General features: G+C 47.5%; 1 protein-coding gene across 1 annotated transcript in view; it reads right to left on the bottom strand.

The window, feature by feature from the left end:
* The window catches only part of LOC102036243 (solute carrier family 22 member 4), a 22,915-nt gene extending 4,252 nt beyond the window's left edge, over positions 1-18,663 (bottom strand). The window contains exons 1-8 of the mRNA XM_031055186.1: positions 18,472-18,663; positions 12,502-12,605; positions 10,746-10,900; positions 6,862-7,033; positions 4,859-4,985; positions 2,810-2,910; positions 1,621-1,835; positions 774-956 (exon numbers count right to left, since the gene is read on the bottom strand). Of these exons, the coding sequence (XP_030911046.1) occupies positions 774-956; positions 1,621-1,835; positions 2,810-2,910; positions 4,859-4,985; positions 6,862-7,033; positions 10,746-10,900; positions 12,502-12,605; positions 18,472-18,663 (1,249 nt within the window). The remainder of the gene's footprint in view (positions 1-773; positions 957-1,620; positions 1,836-2,809; positions 2,911-4,858; positions 4,986-6,861; positions 7,034-10,745; positions 10,901-12,501; positions 12,606-18,471) is intronic.
* Positions 18,664-18,725: the final 62 nt, after the last annotated feature.

Raw genomic sequence — 18,725 nt, forward strand, 5'->3', positions numbered from 1 at the left:
ATCCCTCTTTCCAGTCTGCAACAGGAGGAGCATGTATTTTATGTATTAAACAAAAAACCAAACCAAACAAAAAGTATTTGTTAATATGTGTGCAGCACTCAGAATGTGATGGCATTGAGTGTCAAAAAAAGCCTATGAGGAAATTAATAATTCTGCTTGCAGAAATATTGAGCAAAAAGAAAAAGCAAAATGAATGAATGCTGAGATGACTGGCTTAGAAACAAAACAAAAAAAAATTTAAAAACCCACTTCAAGTAAACACACTTTCATGCCACTTAACCTGTATGTTTTGCGTGTATTACTTTAGAGAGCACAAATCCTGGGAATGCTTGGATTCCCACCTGCCAACATACCCATCTCAGGATGCACAGGGACAGTGCCATGCAATGAATTTCCTACTGCTACATTTCCTTACTTGCAAGACCACTTCTTGTCACACTCTCCTGGGTAACTAACTGGCATCCTGAGATGTGATTATCATTTCAGCCCCTCTGCTTGCACAGTTTATAAACTTCACCATTCTATTGGACCAGCTCTAACTCACTTAAAGGATACACGAATGGTCCCTAAAGGAATGAAGTGCCTGATCCTTCTGTGAAACCCAGGGAGCTCCACTTAATTTCTGCCATGTGAACTCATACCCAAGCCAAAAGAGAAGGAACTGAAAAGCCAACAAGTGAAGGGACTTAAAGCTGAGCCTGCACTGCAGAAGCTCAGACAACTTCTCTGTTGTGGCAGTTGTGTGGTGCAAGGCAGGAAGAAGATGATCTCACCCAGGTAAACGAAGTAAGGAGCGATGATGCTGCCCAGCCTGGAGGCCGTGGAGGTGGCTCCCACTGCCATGTTCCGCACCAGCGTGGGGTACAGCTCCACGTTGTAGACATAAAGCATTGAAAATGCAGCTGTGATGCCAAACTTCCCAAGCATCACCAGTCCAACAGACAGGACATTAAGTTCTGGAGGAGAAAAAATAAAATCAAGGTGAATAAACAACACCCTGTGCTTATTACCTGTATTATTTCTACATCCAAAAGACTGTATTGCTGTGTTTTTCCAAAAGGTCACGAGTTGGGCACTTTAGGTTTTTTTAATTATACAAAGTATTAATCCCATCCCTAGATGACACCAAACTCCCCACTAAGCATAATGTAGATGCTCAGGTTATTCTGTATTTTTCAGATTTTGGTTGTCTTCAAGTAAAACAGCATTCTTGAAATGGAACAAAACTCTGGATTACACAGCAATAAACTACAAACTTGAACCCACCCCTTTTCCACAAAATCCTTTGGAGATTTACAAAGAGGGAAATCTGGATACAGGTTTTTGTAGCCTGGAAGCACAACCAGATAGATCACAGTACATTTCCAGCTTTCATTTTAGAAGTTGGTTCCCCCTGAACTATATAAAGCTCAGTAATTTGACACAATAAATGAGAGTCGAGTGTGACTCAGCATATACAAATGCAAAAAAAAACAACCTAAGGCTGCAAGGGATCAGCATAAACTTGACCTTGAATTCTAAATTTGATCCTGGTTTCCAGTAATTTTGCAGTACTATTACACAGTACCATCACATATTTTGAATGTTTCATATACTTAAGTCACATGTTTAATTTTGTACCTGCAGGAACCAGCTGAATGAAGAGGACAACACTTCCCCCTAAAAACAAGGTGCCAGATAAGGAGTAGCGCCGTGGGAGGGAGCGGAGGAGAAGCCAGGCGATCACATATGCTGGAACTTCAATAACAGCTGAGAGGAAACAGTTGACATAGGCATTTCCATGCCAGTCTGGAGTGCTGAGGGACAGGCCAAAGTAACCAACTGATGTGAAAAACCTGAGAAAAGCAATAAAAACAAATTATTCCAGAAACAGCAGTCTCTGAATGCCTCCAGTGTTGCCTCAGATGTTGTTACAAAAATAGGATACTGCAAAGCACCGCCACAGGCATTGTGGCTTAAAAAAGTCTCAGTGGCAACCCCCTCTTTCTAATTTTGTCATCCCATTCAGTGATCATATCCACAGCAGCTTGAAGACACCTCAAATTTCTCTGTCCTTCCTGCATACACTACACCGAGTAAAAAGCTTTCTGAAAGTTGTTCACAAAGGCTTTTCACTGCAACGGACTCAACCACACAATGAAAATCTTGCAAGCTTCCAAAGCCAACTACATTCCTACTTGCAGCTAGTGTCAGGATCTCCCACCCTCAGCAGTTCCATTAGATCTTATTTAATCTTCACAGAGAGCTGGATGTTCATGTTTCAGATCTCAGGAGTGCCTTACCAAATGTGCTAGCCAGTTGCTTTCTGCTGGAGTGAATATGGACAGAAAGAGTTCTGGTTTGTCTAAAGAGCATTATTGGGTCCTCATTTCTCATGGCTGCCCAGGCAGGGACCAGGATCTCACTGAGATGGGCACAGAACAGAACAGAACAAAAATGCTGGCCATGGGTCTGGCTCTTGTTATGTTACTGAGTTGCTGCCTTTGCTTCAAGAAAAATATTTGTCTTCAAATAGAGGTTACAGAGATGGGGAGCATTAAAAAAAAACCAAAACAAACAAATTACTTAAAAATACAGAAGTTGTTACATATAGTTTTCTAACTATTTTACATCTGAGTCAAGGCTACTGTCTCCATATTCTTGTGTGTTAATGTGGTGGGGTTGTGAGGACACTGAGGGCCATGTACCAGCCAAGGACCACTGGAGCTCGACTCCGAAGCTCAGACTTATTATCTAAACCCGTGGCACGTGCCCTCAAATCAGGAACTGTTCTATTGCCTGGGTACTTTACGAATACACATTTCCTTACCACAAAAGTAATGACATAATAGTAATAGTTGCAATGTTTCGGGTTCGAAATAGGTCCAGAAGGATAGCCTTCTGCTGCTGCTGGGGCTTCGAATCCTGCATCTGAAGGAAAAAGGAAAACAAAACCAAAAAAATTCCCACACACCTAAGAGCATAACAACCTCTGCTACCCACAGTCCAGGCAGTTATGGAGTTATGGCTATCAGGGGATAAGAGGTCAGCCCAAGGGCCACTTCTGCACCAGGGACCACAGTCCTTAGTGGAGCTTGTCCTTGCACCCAGCTGTACTCATGGGAGTTTCCACTGCACCACGAAGATTAATTAGAAAGGAGAATCAGCTGAGCAGGCAGATGAGTTAAAGTTTCCTTAAGGATCTCGCACAGTAGTTCCAGAATTAACCTCAGTACCAGAGGCATTGTTCTGTCCATTCTCTGCACTGTCCATTCAACTCTCTCAAACCTTCATAAGTGATGGCAAATGAATGCAGGAAATCAGCCAGTTTTGCTGCCTGCCAGCACCCTGACAGGGAGAAGAATAGATGAGAAATTTTGGTGAGGCCAGGGCACATCACAGGAGCATCCACCACCTCAGATTGGAGATAGAGGGTCTAGTTTGAGGTTGAAGCAGGAATCTTCTGGGTGGCATTAGGGTGCCTTTCTGCCTGCACACTTTGCCCTTGCTAGGGCAAAGCCAGAACTTGTGGCCAGGCTTCCCCCAGGCCCAAAGAACAAACCATCCTGCTTCTCCCTACAGGACTACCCAGGAGATGCTCTTTCCTAGGAACAGATTATGGTTTCCAAGGAGTGTCTTTCTATTAATGTTTAAAAAATACTTCCAACATGAGACTTAGCATGCAGACATCTTCCTCAGGGTTTTTTGGACAGACATTTTGGCACACAAAATTTCCATGAAGCAGGTGAGTGTCTCCTTGGTTTAAGAAAATACGCAGGAATGATAAAATGCTGCAATCCAAAAAAGTCATCCCCAGTTTGAAAGACATCTGAGGCCTGGCTGTGAAGTAAGGGAAGTGATTATCCATGGCTGGTGTAGAATGAGCTTCCCATAATGGGAACACGCACTTCAATTTACACAAAACTTCCACTTGGGAAAGAACTCTTCAGCCAAAATATAAGTGTGACAGTCAAGTGATGGGTCCTGCCCAGAAGAGGGGTAACTCAGCATCTTTGTCCTGCAGCCACTGCAGAGGAGCACACGGTGCTTTGCTTTCTGCTCTCTCTTCCTACTGCCAAAGGAAGGTGGCAGTATAAGGCAGCAGAGGAAGATCCGACCTACAGACACAAGGTCATTGCTGACGCAAGGCTGGAGGAGTCTTTGCACAAGAAAAACCTCTGTGAGGAGCTCCAGTGAGGGCAGAGCCAGCAGGGGGAGAGATGAGCACAGGAACCAACCATCCCACTGTGGCTGTGCTGCTCCCTGCTGCTGGGCTGCCGGGTTTCACCAGACTTTCTTCTTTTAACCAACAGATATGAAATACAGAAAACCACAGTTTTGAAGAAGAGCTTGATGTTCTTCACTGTCTTCACTCACATCATGGTTTCCAAGTCCCCTTGTAGCACTCCGGTGCTTTGGCTGGTTTGGGCAACCTGAGGAGTCCCTGAGGCTCCACACAGACCCAGCTCATGTGGGTGCTGATTCAGGGTCCCCCACACAGACCCCTGCAAAGGGCCCTCGCTAAACTGCAAACTGCTAAAAAAGCACCAAACTGAAACGGGCACAAACACATTCTCCTTAGGTCTTTGCAGTGCCCAGAGGAGGAAGCAATCTGGGTCACCCTTGCTTTGAAAACCACAATAAACCACTGCTGAGGAAGAGAATTTTACTGTGAAAAGCAAACAAATAAAACCTCCCTCTGGATTCTCACTTTGATCTCTTTGATCACTTTGCTAACCCAGCACTTACCGCAGGCCAGCAGCCACTGCCAGCCCAAGAGCTGCTGGTGCAAACCAGCTCTGCTGGCATTTCCCAACAAGTCAACCAGCCAAACAGGGAAGTGCCAGCGAGGTAAAGCACCAGGATGTGTGGAACATACCTCTGCAGTGTCAAAAAGCACAGCTGGGGCTGGAATGCCATTCATTTTTGCAGCCTTTTGGATAATAGCTTCTGCCTCCTTATATCTTCCCTGGGAGATCAGCCACCGAGGAGACTCAGGAATGATCCTATAATAAGTTTCAGAAGAAATGATTCAATGTTTCCCCAAAAGTAACAAGTTATAAATAACATATTTATTGTGCTTAGGAGTTACACTCAGATCTCACAGCTTGCTTGCAGCAGGAGACAACCAGCACAGAAGCACGTGGGCAATGTATTTCAAATAGATGGGACCTAGTGTCATGCAAAAGTAGATGCTTTGTCCTCAGAAGTTGTTTTTTAAGGAATAATTGATGCCCACCAGGTGTCACCAGGCAGACAGAAAGGATGGGAGCAGCTTAGCCAGTGTGAATCAAAAATATTCTTAGGAAACTGCACACAATGTGGAAATGCTTTAAATATGCACAGTGTGTATTTAAAGGTTTTGTGTCATAGGGATCTTATATACAAACCTCACCATGTTACCACAGCTCTGAGGCAGATTTTCCCAGGCAGAGGGCAGGGGTAGTGTCCCCTTGCAGAGTTGATGACATCCTCTAATCAATTACAGACATGTTGAATGAATTAACACCAAGAACAGGACAGAAAACTTTAACTTTCCTTAACTAAATCCTTTGGTATTAACAGATGCTATCTTGCTCCCTTTAGCCAGCAGCACTTTTTCCTCTCCTTGGAAAAAAGCAGGTCAGGCACTCCTTTTCTGATGAGCCCCAAAGACTGATTCAAAGCCAGGTCAATAATTACAAACATCAGATGATTTATATCTGATCAATAATCACTAATGGGACTTTCTGTAAGATGAGCTGCCCCACTGCTCTTCTTACTGGGAAAGCTGAGGATCTTGAGACTGCAGAGATAATGCAGGGAACCTTCTTGAGAATTTGGAAGAGAAATGAGTAAAAGAGCAAGAATTGTACAGAGCAGAGGGATGTGCAAGTCACATGGCCCGTGGAAGCAGTGGGTCCACATGCCAAAATGCCAGCTAACACCAACCTGCCTTGGCAGAGCTGTGCCAGGGCACCTTGATCCCCATCTACCCCCACACAGGCCCCAAAGTGCCATCAGAGGAAGTTTTTGGCGCTTTTAAGTGTAAGCTTTTAAAAGGCCTGGGAATTCCCAGCCCATAGATTTCAAAGCAGGGCTCTGAAGCCATGCTCTGGGGACAATTTTCCTGCGCCTCACAGTGCCTGTTTTATAGCAGACATAAAAGGCTCCCACCCAGAACCAGCCTCCCCAGAGAACAGCTGCTTGGTGCAGAGGGAAATGCTGCTGTGATGAAGGAATTTGAAACACTTCAAGTGAAATAAGCAAACTGACCCTTAAACAGAATCAGACTGTCTTTAAAATCCTATGACAGCAGAGGTGGAGCTGAAAACCATTTCAAAGGTTTGGTTTGAAGACTGAGGTTAAAAAAAAACCCCAACTACCAACAAACCATCAGCAGATACTTCTAACAAGACTGGGACATGCAGGAGGTGTTTTAGACTATAGAAGAGTGTGTCTAAATCACTCAACTGTTATAAAGATCCTAATTGCTCACTTACAGATACAACATTTTCAAGATAGCAAAAAGAAAGGAGTTTCCTGAATAATATGAAAGGACTCTTCCTGTTGTGAATTATTCTTAAGAGTGTGATGCCTTGCTTTTCCTTTCCTATTTTCAAACACCTGTCCCTTTAGAAAGGCAGCAACCAAATAGGGCTATCTGCCCTTCTTCAGTGCTTCTGTCCAGCTAAAAAGAGCAAGGCTTCAAGTACACAGCACCAACGAGGCTCTCTAGGTAGTTACTCGACTTAAAATTGGCAAGAAACCCCAAACAAAAAGCGCTCCCTCGAGGCAGAGCGTTCTCACGCGGTGAACAGAAGAGCGCCCCTCCTCCCTGACCCAGCACAAGGAGCAGCAGGCGGGAGGGGAGGTGGAAGCGTGGCCCCGGCATGGACTCACCACCAGAGCGGGATGCAGAACAGCCCCGGGACAGTGAGCGCCAGCAGCAGCATCCGCCAGTCTCTGATGAAGTAAGCAAACAGTGGCAGCAACATGTAGCCAATTGCAAAAAATATGCAAACTCCTAATGTAGAGAATAGAATACGAACTGATTTGCCAAGAATTTCTGTGCCTGTTTAAAACAAGGGAGGTTGGATTAGCATCTTAACTCTTTGTTTTCAAGCATGACTAAATACTTTATTGCATTTACAAACAACAACAACAACAACAATAAACTAAACAATCTTAGAAAAGAGCAGCACAGCACAGACATGCCTGTACAGCAATGCTGCTGGGAGTATTGGGAACCTGCAGATAAAGAAGCTACTTCTGTTTGCTTTGATTAATGCATTGGCAGACACAGATAAGGACAGGCATGGGGGATGGCTGGCAGACTTCCAGGAGCCTTCCCCACACACTCATCCTGCTCCCCCACTTAACCCATCTGGATTTAAGATTAATTCACTGCTGGGCACTTCTGAAAGAGCAAAGGTCTGAGCACAGCAGACTGGCATGGGATGGAAGGATGTGAATTTACAGTAAAGTGAGGTGGAAACAAATTTCCCACCTATTTTTGGGAACAGAAGGAAGGTTGGAATGTTGAATGGGCACATCAGGGGCTGAAGGACAGAACCAGGGAAGACGCCATCCCCTAGTAGTGTTACTGTTCCAGTAGCCAGGCAGCAGTCAGGGAAAGCATCCTACAGCCATTGCACCATGCAGCAACCTAATATTGAGTCATGAAAACTCAGTTCTAAGCCTTCCACAGCCCCTCAATTCTTTTATAATAAAACACCCAGCCACTCCTTAGCAGAATCCAGTGAAGCTCTCAGGTCCACCTCACTTCTCCTTGAGCTCTCAGGCCCTGGTCTGCAGAGCTCTCCATCACATCAGGAGCACTGCAAGGGCCATAACTGCCACAGTGTGATCTGGACTCAATTAAAACACAAATGACACTGAGTGAACTGAGGGTCGCAAAGTGTGGAGAGTGTACTTGGCTGTGTATCATGACAAGAACTCCAACATTTATTATTGCAGAGAAGATGAAAAAAAATACCCAAGACTGGAAAACCCTCCTATTTGATAGCTACATGAATTTTCATTTCAGAAACCTGGAGTAACTGAATAAAGTCACAGTAAAAAAACTGCATAAAAAAAGAATTTGCTGGGCTAAAGTGGGTGTGTGGGGATAAATGTTACCATCTTCCTCTTGACTTGCTCTTGTTTCAAGGGACTTTCTTGGGAGAGGTCTGATACTTGAAACATTGGTTTAAGCCTGTTAAAGGTTGCATTATAATTTGTCAATTCAAAGTCAGTATGAGATGAGGTCTCTCCTGCCTTTCCTCTTCCCTCGTTCTCCTAGCCATGGAGTAACAGTCTTGGACAATACCAACATGCCTTCACAAACCTCTGCAGCGTTTTGCAGCCCCAGAACCTGAACACAACAGTTTTGAGCACAGAGAACAACTGAGACTAAAGCTATGACAGAAATTTCACAGTATGTGATTGAAAAAACCCTAACATTGACTACAGAAGTTCACCAACAGCTCAGGGGGAACTCTTTCCAAGAAGGTGGGCAACAGTGCAATGGGCAGCATTAGCCTGGGTGGCTTAGGATGCTGAAACAGAGTCTGAGCTGCACATGGGGGGGCAACAGAGGTTTGGATGCTGAGAGTTTGAGTGACAAGAGAAACTGTGCTGAACTTGGGAAAAACCCACTGCACTCAGGGATGGAGGGTGCCAGGGCTGCAGCACAGCCAGGGTCAACAAGGCCTTTGTAGGTGCTGGTGTCACTGCTGCCCTGCCAGGCACAGCTCAGCCCTGCCTGCTCTGGGATGAAACAAGGGGAGCATCTCCAGCACATCCTGTAATCAGGATGGGATTTCTAAAGGAGTTACTTTTCTTTTAATGGCTATATTCTCCTATTCAGTACCTCTATCATGGGCAGCCTACTGGAAGCTCCTGGGCTTGCCTTGCCACAGGCAGAAGTCACAGTGCTTATGGGGACACCTGGACACCTGGCTGTGGAGCGTATATTTGGACAGACCAGCCTCTGTAAGTACCTCCCTCCTTACCCATGACAGGCAGCTGATGGCTCACTTAAACGAGGAAGCTAAGGTCTAAATTAGTTTAGATTAACCTTGCCCTTAGAACCAGCCTCAAGGCTGCTGGGGAGTGGCAGCACTGCTGCCAAGTGCCCCAGGAATCTGCCTCTGCTCCCTGGGAGCCACAGCTGAATCTGCCCCTCTGTGCTCCCTGGCAGCCACAGCTGAATCTGCCCCTCTGTGCTCCCTGGGAGCCACGGCTGAATCTGCCTCTGCTCCCTGGGAGCCATTGCTGCTGTGGCAACTCTATAGAGGAGGGATGGCAGAAGAGACAGCCCAACGGGGCAAGGGCCAGCAAACAACAGCTAACCCATTAAACAAGCCTAATGGCACTGGGGGAAACCCAGCCCCCTCTCAACAGAAGAACCATTTGCCCACTGGGGTGTTCCTGGCCCTCCCTTCCAGCTTTGCTTCTGATGACCACTGAGACACCTTCCCAATCCACATCCAGCTGTGCCTCGCATTCCCAGGGGAGCTCCCAATCCACATCCAGCTGTGCCCCACATTCCCAGGGGAGCTGGCAGCTAAATTCCTGCCTGATCAGAACCTGCACCTCTGCTACACAACACCCATGCATTTCCACAAGGATTTTCAGCTTTACCCAGTGCTGTACCTCCCAGCCTTCCCATGGCAGGCATTTGCTCCTGCTCCATCAGCTCCACACAAGAATTAAACTACCAGGACAGTGGGAGCAGCGGCAACTGTGACAGGAACAGTTACGAAGGTGATGGCAACAAGGGATCTCCCTGCTGACAGCCTGACCTTTATCCTCCCTGTGCCACAGGCAGCAGTGACTCCTGGCTGCTTGAGGACACAGTGCTGTATCCTCTTCATAGCACTGACTTCATTTTATGCTCTTCTGAACTGTTTTTTCCCCGTTAAACCTCATGGGGTAGGAAAGACCAGCATTAACTAGTAATGTACAATTTTACTCTAGCTCACATTACAATCTACAAATTGTAGTGTTGACACCAGGGGTTTAAAATCAGCCATAAATACATATTTGTACAGACTTTAAAGACAGCAAACTCCATTTCCCCCCTGAGACCTGCATCACTCATCCCCATAATCTGCCCATGGTGCTGCCTCTCCTGAAACCAAAACCCCCGTGTCCAGTGGGAGCCTCTGTGGGGTCCCCTTCCCCATGGGGTCCCTTGTTCTCTGCAGGGTCCCCAGGCCATGCAGCTGCTGGATCTTTATTCCTACACTCCCCATAGTAAAGAAAGCAAAAAATCTTCCAAAACTTAGGTCTTTATCACTGATCTCAACACTGAGAGTATTTATGGCTAATGGGGCTTTGGCACCCAGCCAGCTCCTCTGCTCTGGTCCCCCTGACACTCATCGTGCCTGGAAATTACTGGTTTGCTCCAAGGCTCTGCACTCAGGTATGCACTGACCTCTGTGCAAAGGGTGCAGAGGGAGTCAGGAATGCACCCAAATGCCTTCTGTATCTCAGACCTACTGCTGCTGCTAAACCCTGGACACTGCCTTGAATGTCTTTTCCAAAGAGGAATGAAATGCATGTTTATTTAGACTCTTCCTGCTCTCTTCTTTTTCTCTAAACCTACAGAAAGTATAGGCTTGAAGAATCACAGAGCAAAAAACCAATCATTCTGGCCCAAAGTAGGAATTTTACCAGTACAGATTTACCACTGTCCAATTAAATGATCCAGTTTCAGCAGGGAAAAAAAGTAACAGTACAATAAGCAAACATTTAATCTAATGCAAATATATTCATACCCAAAATGAAGGCCACCACGTAGTTAGAGATCTGTCCCATCCCCACAATGAGGAAGAGCACTGTGAACATCTCCCAGCTGATGGAAAAGATCTGCAGGAAGCTGAAGCCAGTCTGCACAGCCATTGTCAAAAAAAGGACATTCTTCCTTCCAAACCTTTGGTACAGAAAAAGATTATTAGTGAAACAGCATGTATTTATGGTGGGGGCTATGTAAGAGGGCACAAGAGATAACAAATATCCAATCTCAAGTCATGCATCTTAGCACAACCTGAAGTTCTGTTAATTTTAAAAAAATATTTTCATATGCATTAAAAAATATTAAAATTTACAAGACCCAGGAGACAAACAGAGAAGAAAAGCTATGAGCAGAAACTTCAGAAAGCCACTAGACAGAGATTAAGGAGACCAGGCAACAGTACAATAGGGAGACACATGCAGACTGCAAGCCACACACCTGAAAGTGAGGAAATGATGGATTTTAGGCTACTGGCACCTATACTTGCAACACCATTATGCTTTGAATGTGCTAAATAGCTTTGTCAACTGCTTCTGGTCTGAGTTGCCAGACATACTGCCCCCTTTGTCTCACCTGTTTCTCTGCACTAGGATTACATGGCTTGTGGTCCTGGAGAGGCAGGACAAGCTCAGGTTTTCATACCTGTGGGCACAGATGCTGCACAGGCTGCATAACCCGCTGCCTGCAGCAGCCCCTCACTTGGCAAGGCTTCTGTGGCAGGCATGGGGAAATTGCTTAGGGACAGGCTCAGATCACAACCCTTTACTGACAAAAGCCCCAAATAATCCAAGGAAGCTCATGTGGGAAGGCATGAGCCGGGCTCTCAGTGGCTGCGCTGCCACCAGGGCACACACACTTCCTCAAATGCTCCCACTGGGAAATGGCACCACTGGGATTTAGTGATTATCTCATCTCCCTTTCAAACAGTAACACCAACTGACTTCTGCACTGGGGCAGGAGTCAGGAGATTAAATTCAGATCACATGGAATTTAATGCTGGAGGCTTTAGGATTAAGACTCCCAGTGAGTTTTGAAACCCCTCCACTAAGCACCCAGAGGAACACTGCTAACTTATGACATCCTCATTTCCAGAGAGCAGTTGAGAGACCAGAGATCCCATCACATGGGTATGGACACAGGGCTGAGGGCTGAATGGAGCAGAGATTTGCACAGGGAATGTGTATTCTGCATTCAACACTTGTAAGGCCAAAACCTCAACACTGCTGAGACAATTATCAAATGCCTGTAATGATTTTTTTACATTTATATCTAGTGAGATGCTAGGACAATTGCTATCATTTTCAGGTAATCTTTTTTCCTTCCTCTCACATGACCTTACTCTGTTTCCACCAAACCATCTCTCCTGTGCAGAGATTCCATTCAAAGGGCAAATTCCTATCTTGCAGCTCTAGCAAGGGATTATCAGTTCATGTACAACAAAACCAGCATCTTTTAAACTACTGAAAAGGCTGGATAAAGAAACAAATGGGAAGTGGGCTGTGAAGGGAGACCCATTGCATCAATCTGCAAAGCAGCCACATGGGCTCCTTGTGGAGATCAGTCCCCAGGCCCTGAAGTGCCTGAGAGAGAGAAATCCTTCACCTGGGGTAGACCAGGATGGGATTTTTGAAGAAGCCAGGCCAGTTACCTAATTTAGATCAGAACTCAGAGCATTGGACATTTCACTCCTTTTGTCTCTCAAAAGAAATGCCCCAGGTGTGCCCTGCCCATGGCATTACCTGTCTGAGAGCTGCCCCGAGATGAAGGAGCCGATGAGGACCCCCACAAAGAAGAGGGAGGTGGTCAGTGGGGCTTTCCAGTCGTCCTCACACACCAGGTTCCACTGCAAGAGAAAGTCCTGTGCTCAGACACAGCCCCAGTGCTGTGCTGAGCCTCGTCCAGCACAGGGGCTGCTGGCTGCAGACACACACATCTCCATGCAATGGAATTCTGTTTCCCACACTTCCACCCATCACCAGCACTGTTTTCTTGGCCAAGGTCACTGTTGGAACATCCTGCTTAAAGCACAGGAAAAAGAAGGGAAAGTGATTTTCTCCCCAGGCAACTCCATGAGGCCAAAGCACCAGCAGCTGTCTGACAGCCCCACTGCCTCTGGCCAGCAATGCCAAACCTGATGGGAGCCAGTGTGTGCAGCTCAGGGGCTGTCCTGGACCTGCTTCCAGCACAATCCTCCCATCATGTGCCCACCAGACCCCTGGACGTGGCTCCCCATGGTCCAAGATGCTTCCACCAGTGAAACAGAGCAATGGAGAAGGGTAAAGAACCATCCCGGCTAAGGACAGCTCCGTTTACCTCTGCAAGCACAAAACCTGCTGCATCTCTAGAACTTCTGGGGCTGACAAAGAATGTGTAAGAAGACACACAGAATGACATCTCTTTTCTTGCACTGATGTGTTACCAAATTCTGTTCCACCCCACCACCTGCACCACTGACTTGCCACCCATCACTCACAGCCTCATGACTGCAGCTGGCTGTGGCTGCAGACTTAGGACAGGAGCCAGTGTGGAAACTTCCACCTAAAACTACTCATAACCTCAGACGAGGTTTAAAAAAAATAAAAATGGCATCATGAGCCTCTGTCCACTGAAGTTAGAGCTGAGCATGTCTCTGCCAAGGCTTGCTCCCCTCCTAGTGACTAATCTCCTGGTTAAGACATGTCTGCCAGGAGCACTTAGGGAGAGGCTTCAAACATGTCACTCTCAGATCAGATAATTCTACCACAATGGTAAGCTAGTTAGATAACAGATTAAAGTATGGCATAATTTTAATAATTAGCCATGCTATCAGAGAGCAGGGCCACTGCCTGCACCAGCAGCCACCCTTTGCTCAGAGAATGGATGGGCCAAGCACAGGCAAAGGCTTGGTGATGGAGCAGAAACCTGCCATCAGAGCTGCTCAGGCTCCTCACTCAGCTGCAGGCAACAAGGAGCAACCCTTCTGTTACAGAGACACCCAGGTGCTGTCTGATGGCACCACAAGCCCTGCCAGAAACAAACCACCAGTGGATTGGTGGGTGAGCTTCACAGCCACTGCAGAACAGGCAGGCAAACCCCAGAACAAGGGGGAAGGTGGTGTGGTTTGATGCAGTTTGCTTTGGACTATAATTTAGGCAAGAGATGCAATTAATGCCTATTTTCAGACAGAGTAGAAGTACACTGCCAGCAGAGGGGAGTCAAGTAAGTACCTCTGCCCCTTGCCCAGCCTGCAAAGTAACACCAGCTACACAGCAAAAAAAGAAGTTGAGGTTAAATACACAGTCCATGCCTCTTCCTGAGGAACACACATGTCTTCAATGCAGGAACAAGGAGACTTGTGGACTAAAATGTGCCTCCAAGACCTTAATCTGATTAAGAACAAAAAGAACCCTGTGGCAGAATTTTCTGTAAGGTATTTTCTTGTCCCTGCTGGGAAGGGAGAGGTGGTGAAGTGTGGGCCTGTCTGGGCACACACCTCCACTTATCTGCACTCTGTTTTGAGAAGGTGGAGGTTAGCATGTGGGTCAGTGGGGTTCTGGTACATTCAAGGATGATAGTTGTGAAAAACAGATGCAGGGATCTGCTTCACCTGTGGAAGAAAACAGATTTCTGTAAAGAAAGTCAGTACAAATCAAGTCTAGTATTTAAAACAAAGCAAAATTCAGCTACAAAAACCACAGCATTCAAAGTGTACTGTAGAGGTCTTTCACCTCATCCTGCTGCACCTTCCTTGCCCCACTGAGGGAAAGCTGTTGAGTGACAACATGGCAGAACCTGCAGCTCATACAAACTATTGTCAATTATCTGTACTGAGCACCTTGCTCTGGGGCACCAGCACAGCTCCTGCTCCTGGACCTTCAGACTTGAGTTGCTCGCGGTTAAGGATCAATGTTTTCAAAATGTCTCCATGGTGCCAAAGGCCCTTTGGCTGTAAAATAAACCCAGCTAAATAATAACTTGCCCATGAAACTGCATTACCTCCTTGGTGCCACATGCAGGTGTTTGCTCCATTTTTTCCCATTATATACTTCATACCCAGGAAAAATTCACTGTACAGGGTCAAGTCTTTCAGATCTGGGGGATGTGTAAACAGCCCACAGCACCTGGCTGTCCAAAGAGGGGTTACTGTGTACAGGATCTCACTGTATTTGACCAGAAAACACACAAACACATCAAATCCATCTGACTTTAAGTATACTTGAAGCTGCTAAGTGAACAATCCACCTATTTTAGCTCCAATATCACATGGTACCTGAGCAATACAGCCCTACCCTACAGCTACACTCACCTCCCAAATTCCAGCTTCCCATCCCCACAGGCGCTCACTCTGACTGAGCCTCATGCACAGTGATCAACCACAGATCAACATGGTAAGGTTTCAGCAGTGCTTCAGTGTGTAGGAAAAGTGAAATGTAATTGTTTGACCCCTTGTTTGACCCCTTCCTCAGAGCTGCATCCCTCACAGACAGCACCAAGCACACCATGGCTCCAGGAGCTACAGCCCAGCCACAGCAAAACTGCCTACAGTTAGAACTTCCAAAATGTCTCTACTGGGCTAATTATACATTAACTAGAAAATAAGTAATTCTGTAATGTCCCTAGCAAAGCAAACTGGGGAGCAAAGTTCATGTAAGATTCCAGGCAAGGCCTCTGAATGCTAGGAACAGGAGCTGCTCAAGAACACTGTTATTAAATCACTTTATTCCCATCAAATCCCTACAGCACTTTCTGACAAGCTCCCAGCTACTGCAAGAGTCAGTTCTGCTAAGTGCTGCTGGCAGGATCACTATAGATGGAGGAGCTTTCTGAAAAATTGAAATTGCTGGCGAAGGCGCCCTGACTACCCCAAGTGCCCCCCTACCAATTAGAAATCACTAATTAACCCTCTGAGTACAGCCCATTCACATCAGAGGAGAAAACACTAGTGGAGCCTTGTGTAAATGGGTGGGGCTGCAAACCAGGGAAAATCTGAACTTGTTTCCAAGAGTAAAGCTGACCATGAATAACTCAAGAAGTGTTAATTATTCACAGATGGCCCCATCCTGCTCCCTGGGTCCCAGGTCCAGCAATGACACCAGCTCTGCTCAGTGCACAAATGACAAGCACCAGCACCTCCATGCCTGAGCACAGGGTGGGCTTCCAGGGCTGGGCAGGGCTGCTGTCCACTGATGGAAAAAGAACAGAACAGAACAGAAAAGACCTTCAGATGCCTTCAAACCAAAGCAATTTCTATCCAGTCTCTTGCCTCTGCCAGTCCCAAAAGCTTCTGGTTTCTGCCTTCACTAACATCAGGGCCAGGGCTGGGACAGGGACTGAGCAGGATGACACAGGTGACAGAGCAGTAGCCCCAGCAGAGCCTCTGGCACTCCCTCTGCCCTTTGCAGGGGCCCCAAAGTGGTGTCTGGGGTACATGCCATGCCCCAGTGGTGGAGAGCAGCTCAGTGTCCCCAGGGAGCAGTGCTGGTGACAGCCTGGCTCAAGGGAACTAACTGGATCCTAATGCCTACTCCAAAGGGCAAAATCAGTGCTTGTCCTTGAGCCTCTAATTCATGTTTGACCTGAACATCATTATCTGGAAGTAAAAGAAAAGTAGATTAAGTTCCAGAAAAGAATAGCAATGTAACAGTCCCCAGGAGCCTGCCAACAGGAAAAGGAAACCCTGCAGCCCCTCCATCTCAGCCAAGGGATCACTCTTGACCCCACAATGACTCACATTTCCACTTGCTCACCATTACTCTTACAACCCCTTTCTTACATCAGCCTGGCCCAAAGATCACCTGTGGACATGTTCACTTTCCCCCATCATCTCCATTTTAACACCACCAAAATGTCTCAATCTGGGATTCTCTGGTCCCAGGGTTTAACATGTCCTCACAGACCAAGTAACACAGGTGCTGAGCTGGCATCTCCCACTTGCCTTCAAGCAGCATTTAATTACAGGATTAAATGCAACTGAATGAATCAAATTAAGTCTCCAGCACTTAATCCTGTACCATCAAGTTCTGTTCTTTGAGTTCTGAAGCTATTTCTTCACTAAGCTCTTCTGGTGGCCTGTCCTGGCTTGTCTTTCCTAATACAGAGAAAAATGTTGGGTACAAAAATAAGCATCTCAAATTTGTCTAAACTGCCTCTTTCCAGCATTTAATCAGTGCCTGTTTTCCTTGTTTTGAAACAAAATTCTGCATTTTTTCCAAATGTCCATGACAATTTTGAAACAAAACAAGTATCCTTTTCCATCTGGCTTACAGATGGGAACCTGGCACTTGGTTTCCATCTCTGAATGTGCTATTGCCTCTCTGGCACACCCCAGGCCCCCAGGCAAACCCCACAGCTATGTCCCATCCAAATACTGCACAGAATTCTCTTGTCTGGCATCTTCCAACATAAATGATTTACTGTTCATTAAGAAGAATCACATTTCTCCTCCTTTTGCTTCATTTACTGCCTCTCCCAGAGCACCCACTGACTCTAAAACAGAGATAACAAGCTCATTGAGACACCAGGATAAACTAACCTCCCTCTGGCAGTGAGAGAGCCATTGTCTGTGCCAGTGGTGGCCACCAGGCACCTGCCTGGCAGCCGTGCCAGCCTGTGGGTTATGTGGGCAGCAGCTGTGCCACCCGGGCATGTGGGCAGCCAGGCTGCTGCTTCAGTTTGCCCACGGCCAGGAGCAGGGCAAGCTTTCCACAAACCCCTGCCTTGATCTGATATTGTGAGGGATCTCCAGTGACTGAGTACCAGTGTCAGCACAAATGGCAAGTGTCACACGTGCCAATGGCGTCCCTTTGAGCAGGTGACAGGAGGCTGCCAGCTCCTGCCCACATGCCAGGCATGTGGCTGGCCTATGTCTGCCCACCCCTGGCACAGACCCTCCTCCTATGTCCTAAGGGCACAGACTCCTCGCCTCAGCACCAGAACCTTTCCTGGCTGTGCCATCCTCCGATGTTTTTTTGGTGGCAGATGTTGCTGCTGAGTCACAGGGACTCGTGAGGAGCGTTCCCCCCCTTTCCCTCTCACGCTCCCGAGGGTGAGGAGGGTGGCCCTGGGCTGAAGGACCGCGGAGCCTGCCGGCTGCCACTGCCTGCCACGAGGGCGAGCCTGTTATTCCCTGAAACCCCTTACACAATGAGGAACAGCAACAGCACTCCTGCAGCTTCAGAGGAATCATTTCCCTTCTCTAACGGAGCTCCCCGCTCCGTGCCCGCGTTACGGAACAGCACGGCTCTGCCTCCACACCCCGGCACGGCCAGAAGACACAAACAAGTGCTCACATTGCCCGGCACCGCTGATGTTCCCCCGTGACGCTCCGCACAGATGATGCCACTGCAGACAGAGCCTACAAACCGAGGGGACAGCCAGGTCAGGCTCCCGTAGGAGTGACCGCGGCACCTGCCTCCCGCCGATCCCAGCGCTGACCGCCACGGAAGCACCGGCATTCCAGGGCACCGGGCCAGCGAGGGTCCGCTCTGCTCTAGCCTCGGACAGCTGGGGGTGTGTTTATCTGAACGTATCCATGTCCCCATTCAATGGTGCACTGAGGACGAGCAACTCCATCACATAGAAAATTACCGGGATGGTCAGCGTGAGGCAGGGGGAAACTACCGGGTTTCAATTTTCAGCCTCTGCCTCCCCCTCTACCTGTCCCAGAGTAAAACCAGCTGGCAAACACAACTGGAACGGCGAGGGCGCGCAGCTCCTTCGTCAACCTTTACCTCTCGCATCCCTACCGCCCCTCGCAGCATGGTGCCCAGCCGGACCCCTTCCCACAGGCACTTCACCCGATGGTTCCTGCTCCCTGTTCGCCTTTCCCCGGACAGAATGACAGGCCCTGGCCCCAGCAGGGCCCGGGGCAGGGGTGTCACCGCGGCCGCGCACCTCGGTGACGATGGTGGAGCGATAGACATCGCGGCTGTACTCCCAGCCGTCCAGGCACGGCTCCTGCTCCAGCTCCTCCAGCTCCACGTCG

This window comes from Geospiza fortis, unplaced genomic scaffold (assembly GCF_000277835.1).
Source record: "Geospiza fortis unplaced genomic scaffold, GeoFor_1.0 scaffold55, whole genome shotgun sequence".
In the NCBI taxonomy this organism is placed as follows: domain Eukaryota; kingdom Metazoa; phylum Chordata; class Aves; order Passeriformes; family Thraupidae; genus Geospiza; species Geospiza fortis.